At 38.9% G+C, this 10,314-nt stretch overlaps 1 protein-coding gene across 1 annotated transcript; it reads left to right on the top strand.

Moving 5' to 3' along the window:
* Nucleotides 1-592: 592 nt before the first annotated feature.
* Nucleotides 593-1,846, top strand: PGK2 (phosphoglycerate kinase 2). The gene has a single exon (XM_030314562.1). The coding sequence runs from the start codon at nt 593-595 to the stop codon at nt 1,844-1,846; it is 1,254 nt and encodes a 417-aa protein (XP_030170422.1).
* The last annotated feature ends 8,468 nt before the right edge of the window (nt 1,847-10,314 follow it).

The raw sequence follows: 10,314 nt of genomic DNA, 5'->3' as shown, positions 1-10,314 counted from the left end.
AACAACAAGCTAGACTGTTAACGGAAATATGTATCAAGGAAAAACAGAAGCATAATATGTTGTCTTGAATAAATAAGGATTTATAGACCCATCATTTCAACCCATCTCTTTATTTGGTACTGCAGTTTTTATATCTCAATATAATTAAGATTTGACATGGTCGAGGGTTTTTTCGTTGTTGTTTTGTTTTGTTTCTAAAAGTAAGAGCAAGAGTCAAAAGAGATGTGGAAAAAGAACCTGCAAGAGCCTTAGCAGGACTATTCTTATTCCAAGGTTTCTTCACTTCCCCAGCTCTCACTGCAAACCGGGTACCAGTCACTACTCGGGGTTCGTGTTCAGCACCGGCAGTTTGACGCTTTACGGCAACACATTCCAAATCAAGATTGACAGGACCGTTAACCAATTGCAGAGCCAAGTTTCCCTTTCCCTAGTTCAATCACGCCTGCCCTGTGGGGGACTTAGTGATGAAAAGGAAGGGGCGGGCCAAGAGGAAAGCCGTTGGAAAGCATCACCCATCCAGCCTCCTGAGAGCAGTAAAGTGGTTTTTCAGCATTGGGATCCAGGTGTCAGCTTCTGTCTTTGTATTATCAAGATGTCTCTTTCTAAGAAGTTAACTTTGGACAAACTGGATGTTAAAGGGAGGCGAGTCATCATGAGAGTAGACTTCAATGTTCCCATGAAGAAGAACGAGATTACAAACAACCAGAGAATCAAAGCTTCCATCCCAAGCATCAAGTACTGCCTAGATAATGGAGCGAGGTCAGTAGTTCTTATGAGTCATTTAGGTCGACCTGATGGTGTTCCCATGCCTGATAAATACTCCCTAGAGCCAGTTGCTGCTGAGCTCAAATCCTTGCTGGGCAAGGATGTTCTGTTTCTAAAGGACTGTGTGGGCCCAGAAGTGGAGAAAGCCTGTGCCAACCCGGCTGCTGGTTCAGTCATCCTACTAGAGAACCTGCGCTTTCACCTGGAGGAAGAAGGAAAAGGCCAAGATCTTTCTGGAAATAAGCTTATAGCTGAACCAGGTAAAATAGAAGCCTTTCGAGCATCACTCTCCAAACTAGGGGATGTATATGTCAATGATGCTTTCGGCACTGCTCACCGGGCCCACAGTTCGATGGTGGGAGTGAATCTTCCCCAGAAGGCATCTGGATTCCTGATGAAAAAGGAGCTAGAGTACTTTGCCAGAGCCTTAGAAAACCCAGAGAGACCCTTTCTGGCTATACTTGGTGGAGCCAAAGTGGCAGACAAAATCCAACTGATCAAAAATATGCTGGACAAGGTCAATGAGATGATAATAGGTGGTGGAATGGCTTACACCTTCCTTAAGGTACTCAACAACATGGAGATTGGTGCGTCCCTCTTTGATGAAGAGGGGGCCAAGATTGTCAAAGATATCATGGCTAAAGCTAGTAAGAATGGTGTGAACATTACCTTTCCTACTGACTTTGTCACTGCTGACAAGTTTGAGGAGAATGCTAAGGTTGGCCAAGCCACTGTAAAATCAGGCATACCTGCTGGCTGGATGGGTTTGGACTGTGGTCCTGAGACCAACAAGAAGTATGCTCAAGTTGTGGCCCACGCTAAGGTAATTGTGTGGAATGGACCTGTAGGGGTATTTGAATGGGATGCCTTTGCTAATGGAACAAAAGCCCTCATGGATGAAATTGTGAAGGCCACTTCCAGGGGCTGTATCACCATTATAGGAGGTGGAGACACTGCTACTTGCTGTGCCAAATGGAACACTGAAGATAAAATGAGCCACGTGAGCACTGGAGGAGGTGCTAGTCTGGAACTTCTGGAAGGTAAAGTCCTTCCTGGCGTGGAAGCCCTCAGCAACCTATAGTTGACGATATTCCTGTCTACTATTTCCTGTCCATAGGCTTTAATTCAGCTTAGTGCTTTACATTTCAACTTGACTTTTGTTAGTTAGCCCCAGATCAAGACCTATGCAATGACTAAGATATTGGCTATCAGGAACTCTTAACATTAGTACAGCAATGCAACCCAGTTTGGCCATGCATTTGCCTGCTCTCTTCAAGATCTCATTTGAATTTTACCATTGTGATACACAGGAAGGACATAATCTTGCATTGCATATTAAAGTGAGTTGAATAAACTTAATCTCTCTCTCTCTCTCTCTCTCTCTCTTTTTTAATTTTACTACAGCTTTGTTACCGTTTCACTACTTGAAACATGGAAAACAAGAGAAAACCCAAACTGTCGAAGGATGGGGTAGAAGCTAACAAATTTTTAAACAATAAAAGAAAAATAAATCAAGAAAAATAATTGTGTTTAAGAATTCATGGGTAACAAAGCTCAGCTAAAAGGAAATTTCTTACTAAATAAGAAAGAAGAGAAATAAAAGATATTTACTGAATTCAAGAAGTTAAAAAAGGGAAAGAAATGAAACCCAAGAAAGGAATTATGTCTGTATGTGTGGATGCACTATAGTACATATATGTCTGTGTACTCTCATATGGGATCTACAAATTCAATCCACATTTTAAATAATTGCTTAATATGTAAAGCAGAATTGTTTTAATAAATGCGTAATATATATAATTGCTAAATCTTAAAACTAGATTTTTGAGATAAATATATTTATAGTCATGAGAAAAATAAGGATATAAAAATTCTTCCCTGTTAGAAAATAGAATAAGAAAATACTCAGAAATGTAAAAGAAATTAAAATACTTATTGGAAAATATTTTGCCTAACTCTATATACAAAGAGCTGTCACAAGGCAATACTGTTAAGTTTAGAGTAAAAATGCAGAGTAACTTATCCCAGTTGTAATAGCCTACGGCCCATAGCACCAGGTCAGTTCTATAAATTAACTTAATTAAAATAAACTAAAATTAATTAAATAATTAAACTTTTAATGTTAATATGCCCAAAACTTCAGCATATTCCTGAGGACAATATTCATAATGCCATGATAATCCCAGAGAAAATACAGGAGTTAAGATATAGATTTAAAAACAAGTAAAACAAAAACCCAAAATTATAGCAGTTGAAATAAGGTTATACCTATTTTCTCATAAAAGTCCAGGGCAAAAAGGTGGACTCTTCTCCATGAGGTCATCTAGGGAACCAATCTAGTGAAACAAATCTCTTACTCTCAATAAGTAAGTTACATTTCTGTGTGTGAGGTGTCAGTCTGCATTTTTACTGCTTGATATCCAGTCCAAAGGAGAAGTTAGTGAAAGGCAATGTGTTTCTTTTACACACATGTCCCCCAAAATTCAGGAATTTTTCTTTTATTGGCCATTTTGTGTTCTGCTGGGGTCTATTTTGCAAGAGAGGACTGGGAATGTATTCTCTGTAGCTGGATAGCTTGTACTCAACTAAAGATCAACAGATTCTATTACTAAAAGGAAGTGGAGAGGCAATAAATACCAAGGAAAAAGTAAAGGCTCCTGATAGACTTTCACTCTGGCCACCCCAGTATCCATGTATGAGTATCCATGTATCCTTCTTCCTACATAAAGAAAATATCCGTTCTCCAAGAAATATAATAAAATGTCCAGTTACTGCATCCCACTCAAAACTGAGTATCTCTGGGTGATACACAATCTTTTCGATATCCTGTGGGGAGCCCAACAGTCTGATGAACAGAAAAGTGCAGTCATTTATTTCTCTCTCACCTCCAGCACTCATACACACTCAATATACAATGGTGGCGAAGAAATAAAGTGCAATTAAAAACCCTCACCTATATCCCTTGGATAAATTCCTAGCAGTGCTATTGCTGGGTCATAGGGTAGGTCTATTTTTAATTTTCTGAGGAACCTCCACACTGCTTTCCAGAGCGGCTGCACCAATTTGCATTCCCACCAACAGTGCAAGAGGGTTCCCGTTTCTCCACATCCTCTCCAGCATCTATAGTCTCCTGATTTGTTCATTTTGGCCACTCTGACTGGCGTGAGGTGATACCTGAGTGGGGTTTGATTTGTATTTCCCTGATAAGGAGCGACGCTGAACATCTTTTCATGTGCCTGTTGGCCATCTGGATGTCTTCTTTAGAGAAGTGTCTATTCATGTTTTCTGCCCATTTCTTCACTGGGTTATTTGTTTTTCGGGTGTGGAGTTTGGTGAGCTCTTTATAGATTTTAGATACTAGCCCTTTGTCCGATATGTCATTTGCAAATATCTTTTCCCATTCCGTTGGTTGCCTTTTAGTTTTGTTGGTTGTTTCCTTTGCTGTGCAGAAGCTTTTGATCTTCATAAGGTCCCAGTAATTCACTTTTGCTTTTAATTCCCTTGCCTTTGGGGATGTGTCGAGGAAGAGATTGCTACGGCTGAGGTCAGAGAGGTCTTTTCCTGCTTTCTCCTCTAAGGTTTTGATGGTTTCCTGTCTCACATTTAGGTCCTTTATCCATTTTGAGTTTATTTTTGTAAATGGTGTGAGAAAGTGGTCTAGTTTCAACCTTCTGCATGTTGCTGTCCAGTTCTCCCAGCACCATTTGTTAAAGAGGCTGTCTTTTTTCCATTGGATGTTCTTTCCTGCTTTGTCAAAGATGAGTTGGCCATACGTTTGTGGGTCTAGTTCTGGGGTTTCTATTCTATTCCATTGGTCTGTGTGTCTGTTTTTGTGCCAATACCATGCTGTCTTGATGATGACAGCTTTGTAGTAGAGGCTAAAGTCTGGGATTGTGATGCCTCCTGCTTTGGTCTTCTTCTTCAAAATTCCTTTGGCTATTCGGGGCCTTTTGTGGTTCCATATGAATTTTAGGATTGCTTGTTCTAATTTCGAGAAGAATGCTGGTGCAATTTTGATTGGGATTGCATTGAATGTGTAGATAGCTTTGGGTAGTATTGACATTTTGACAATATTTATTTTTCCAATCCATGAGCAGGGAATGTCTTTCCATTTCTTTAAGTCTTCTTCAATTACCTTCATAAGCTTTCTATAGTTTTCAGCATACAGATCCTTTACATCTTTGGTTAGATTTATTCCTAGGTATTTTATGCTTCTTGGTGCCATTGTGAATGGGATCATTTTCTTTATTTGTCTGATGCATAGGGGCACTTGTACCCCAATGTTCATAGCAGCACTCTCAACAATAGCCAAATTATGGAAAGAGCCTAAATGTCCATCAACTGATGAATGGATAAAGAAATTGTGGTTTATATACACAATGGAATACTATGTGGCAATGAGAAAAAATGAAATATGGCCCTTTGTAGCAACGTGGATGGAACTGGAGAGTGTAATGCTAAGTGAAATAAGCCATACAGAGAAAGACAGATACCATATGGTTTCACTCTTATGTGGATCCTGAGAAACTTAACAGGAACCCATGGGGAGGGGAAGGAAAAAAAAAAAAAGAGGTTAGAGTGGGAGAGAGCCAAAGCATAAGAGACTGTTAAAAACTGAGAACAAACTGAGGGTTGATGGGGGGTGGGAGGGAGGGGAGGGTGGGTGATGGGTATTGAGGAGGGCACCTTTTGGGATGAGCACTGGGTGTTGTATGGAAACCAATTTGTCAATAAATTTCATAAAAAAAAAAAAAAAACCCTCACCTAAAAAACTCATTGGTTCATTACGATTGGGAAATAAATAGTGCTGGCTCAGAATTTCAAAAGCTCCCACGGCCTGGCCGTAAAAGAACTTCGTGGTCAGACTGGTTTTCTTCTCTGGGAGGAAGTTTCTTATCCATTGTCCCTTTTTTGGCCCCAAGTTTGAACACCTGGGAAATTTTCCTTGTTTCCTAATCTTCCATGCCATCTTCTAAAGCTGATGTTGGAGAGTTGGGCCACATTAAGCCACCACATGGTTCTCGTAGCTTCCTCTTTGATGCTGTGGTTTTAAGAAATCAAGGATTTCTTCATATCACATAGTTGAAAACCTTTCAAGGCCAGGTTAGTGACTTTTCAACTTAAGAATCAAGATCTCTGTGTGAAAGAAGCTCACCCCAAAATATCTTCTAGTTATGTTTCTTATTCTCCTGACTCTTGCTTTTAATTAATTGGTTGCTTTGCTGGGCTCACTTCCTTTTTCTTCATTTTAAGATTAGTTAACTTGTGGCCCTCCAAAAAAGTAGGCAGTGGGAAGGCAACACCTATCACCTGATATTTGCCTGTGGCCTCCTCATTATTTTTGGCTGAAAACTCCAAATGGGAGACCTTTGAGTAAAACTGACAGTCTTTCTTGTGTTGTTTGTGGGAGTGAGACTGTTAGCTTTTCCAACTCTGAGAGAACTTACTTTCCTGGTGTATTAGCCAATTTGGGTTGCAGGCAACAAAGAAATTGTCCAATATTTCCTGGATATGCTCATTTTGGGGGTTGCAGTATTTTGCTTAAGACAGCATGTAATAACCAAATGTACTGATATTCTGCCTCTTTCTAAACACTTTCTCTGTAGCTTTAAGCTCTACAGGAACATGTTGTGCCTACTACAGTTTTACCAAATGTCACAGCAGAAACATGATCAGCACCTCCCAGCCTTCCATGCCATTTTGCTCTCTTCCTTCCACTTGACCTCTATGTGAATATTATGTTGTATGAGGTTTTTTTTTTTTAAGGCAGCACCCCACCTACAGGTAACAATTTCTACATTAGTCTCTGCACTAGTGATTCTCACCCAGAGACAATTTTTCCTTGTAGAGGATATTAGCCAAAGAATGGAAACATTTTTGTTAGTCACAACTGGGATGAGAAGAGGAACTATAGGCATCTTGTTGCTGTGGCCAAGTGTGCTACTAAACAACCTACAATACAAACACAGCCTTCACAAAAAAGAACAATCTAGCCCAAAATGTCAACACAGAGATTTCTTTCTTTCTCATGTGACATCCCCCAGGGTGATTATGGGTAAGTAGGCACTTCTTGAGCTGATCCAAAGATTCAGGCTAGGAAAATGGCTCTGTTAACACCTGCACCTGGCTTTCATCTCTAGGAGCAGAAAGATCAATTCAATTGTTGACATTTTCCAGCCAACAGGATAGAGAAAGAGGAATCCAGAGTAAGCACCATGTCTTTGAGAAAGAGAACAAGAAGTTCTTTTGGCCTGAACTTAGCAATGTGATCATATCTAGCTCACAGGGAATAAGGGCAGTGCATTCTTTGACTGAGTGATCATGGGCTCAGTTGAAAGTAAAGCAGTGTGGAGGTTCCTCAGAAAATTAAAAATAGACCTACCCTATGACCCAGCAATAGCACTGCTAGGAATTTATCCAAGGGATACAGGAGTACTGATGCATAGGGGCACTTGTACCCCAATGTTCATAGCAGCACTCTCAACAATAGCCAAATTATGGAAAGAGCCTAAATGTCCATCAACTGATGAATGGATAAAGAAATTGTGGTTTATATACACAATGGAATACTATGTGGCAATGGAAAAAATGAAATATGGCCCTTTGTAGCAACGTGGATGGAACTGGAGAGTGTAATGCTAAGTGAAATAAGCCATACAGAGAAAGACAGATACCATATGGTTTCACTCTTATGTGGATCCTGAGAAACTTAACAGGAACCCATGGGGGAGGGGAAGGAAAAAAAAAAAAAAGAGGTTAGAGTGGGAGAGAGCCAAAGCATAAGAGACTGTTAAAAACTGAGAACAAACTGAGGGTTGATGGGGGGTGGGAGGGAGGGGAGGGTGGGTGATGGGTATTGAGGAGGGCACCTTTTGGGATGAGCACTGGGTGTTGTATGGAAACCAATTTGTCAATAAATTTCATAAAAAAAACTTATAAAAAAAAACTGAAAGTATTACTAAAAAAAAGAATTAAAGGTGAATTTAAAACAACATCAAATGGAAAGACTTATTAAAACTTTAGAAGACACTGAAAGATCTTCAAGATCATGTTTCTGTACATTTAGAGAATAAGCATACTTCATGGAAAAAATTATGAGGGAAGTAAAATGAGTTAAGAAGGCACTATGAAACTGAAAATAAGCTGGCAAAAGGTAAAGGAGGTGACAAATTTAAGTATTGCTAATACAAAATATTAAATGGTGTTAGAACCATTACATAAAAGAATTAAAACTGCAGGGGAAAGAATCAGTGCCTTGAATTAGAAGATTGGGGGGGAAAAACAGAATTCAAGCAGACCTAGAAAGTAAGAAATATTTGTGTGTGTGTGAATATATGTACACATACTTACATATCACATACATACATGTATGACATGTATATTTATGAATAATATATAGTATATAGTTGTAATTGAAATTTTATTTATTTCATTTTATTTTTATCTTTTTTTATTTTTTTAAGCTTTTATTCAAATTCCAGATAGTTAACATACAGTGTAATATTAGTTTCAGGCGTACAATATAGTGATGCAACATTTCTGTACATCACTGTTGCTCATCACAAAAAGTGCACTCCTTAATCCCCATCACTTCTTTAACCCAATTTTATACTTACATTTAATAATTATATACATTAAAAATGGTTTTTTACTTTTTAAAACCAATTTTTTAAAATTATTTTTAATGTTTATTTATTTTTTAGAGACAGAGTGTGAGTCAGGAGAGGCAGAGAGAGAGAGGGAGACACAGAATCTGAAACAGGCTCCAGGCTCTGAGCTGTCAGCACAGATCCCAATGCAGGGCTCAAACTCAGGAACTGGGAGATCATGACCTGAGCTGAAGCCAGATGCTCAACCGACTGAGCCAGTTTTCTTTAAAAAGAAACTGAAAATTAAGGTATTAACCACAGGATGGTGGGACTGCTCTGGGTTTTGGGTTCAAACCAAAAGTGGGAGACTTACTTGTTTCCTCCAAGGTTGTAATTTGAATTATTTAACACATGCACTTGGAGGTTACCATTTACTTATTTTCTGTGCATTTTTTTTGAGAGAAAAAAGTGCAAGCAGAAAAGAGAAAGGGGGAGAGAGAGAGAGACAGAGAGAGGCAGAGAGAGAGAGAAAAAAACAATCTTAAGCAGGCTCCACACTCAGTCAGGAGTCCAATGCAGGGCTTGATCCCACGACTGTGACATCATGACCTGAGCCAAAATCAAGAGTCAGACACTCAACTGACTGAGCCACCCACGTGCCCCATTTTCTGTGCATTTTTTATTTAAAAATACGGTATTTAAATAGCTTATTTCAAGCAATGTTAGTTAATAAAGCTGTGAAGAAACTTTGTTTTAAAAATTAGGTGCTATATTTCATGGCTTTATGCTTCCATTAACTTTGCTTTTAAGTATTTCATATTTTAGTTAGTTATTAGACATCTCCCAGTGATCGTAGCAAAGCTTGGGTTTCCTAATTCAATACCTGTTAATAATAAACCAAGAAAGGTGGGGATGTCTGATAAAAATTAAGAGTGAAATATTTGGAAAATGACAAATTAGAAAAGCATTTGAGTTTATATATAAAAGAAAATATTTTAGTTGGTTTAGCCTTCCCTTAGAGACTCCAAGATTCCTTTCCTTACTTCGTGGCCTGACAGTAAACAGTGCAACTGTGGGCTTACCTTCTTTGTTTCTTCTCCCTTGAGTGTTGTTTCATAGATTTTGCCTGTTTTTCACTCGTTGAGATGAGATGGTGTACCTACTCCCTGCTATTCCACCTTAATCAGAAGTGAAAGCTGAATCATTTATTTTCAGAGTTTTACACTAATAATCTTTTAAAGATCCAGCTTTTAAATTTGTCATCCTTTCTTTTCTAATTTTGGTAAGATTTTTTTTTTCTTGGTCAGAGTCACTTGCTTGCTTGGGAGGGCATATTTTTTAGAGCAGTTTTAGGTTCATAGGAAATTGGAACAGGAAGTACAGAGTGTCCATGTTCCCCTGTCTCCATGCACATATACAACCCCCATTATCAATGTTTAGCAACTGCCTGGTACATTTGTTGCAATCAATGAACCTATATTGGCACATTATCATTTCCAAACTTTATATTTTACATTAGGGTTCATTGTTGGTGTTGTACATTCCAAGGTTTTTGAAAAATGTGTTATGATATGTATCCATCATTATAGTATATCATACTGAATAGTTTCACTGCCCTAAAAATTCTCTGTGCTCTGACTATTCATCCTCTGTGACCTTAACTTCTGGAACAGTTGACCTTTTTACTATCTCCGTAGGGTTGTTTTTTAATTTTTAATTTTTTTTTTATTTGAGAGAGAGCATGGGCATGAGCAGGGGAGAGGGGTAGAGGGAGAGAGAGAGAGAATCCCAAGAAGTCTCCACACTCAGTGTGGAGCCCAACACAGGGTTCAATCCCACGACCTGGGGATCATGACCTGAGCTGAAATCAAGAGTCCAATATTCAACCTAATGAGCCACCCAGATGCCCCCTCTATCTCCATAGTTTTGCCTTTTCCAGAAGGTCATACAGGTAGAATCA

Source organism: Lynx canadensis, chromosome B2 (genome assembly GCF_007474595.2).
Source record: "Lynx canadensis isolate LIC74 chromosome B2, mLynCan4.pri.v2, whole genome shotgun sequence".
Taxonomy (NCBI): domain Eukaryota; kingdom Metazoa; phylum Chordata; class Mammalia; order Carnivora; family Felidae; genus Lynx; species Lynx canadensis.
The sequence above is the reverse complement of the archived record's forward strand: the minus strand, read 5'-3'. Positions and strand labels throughout refer to the sequence as shown.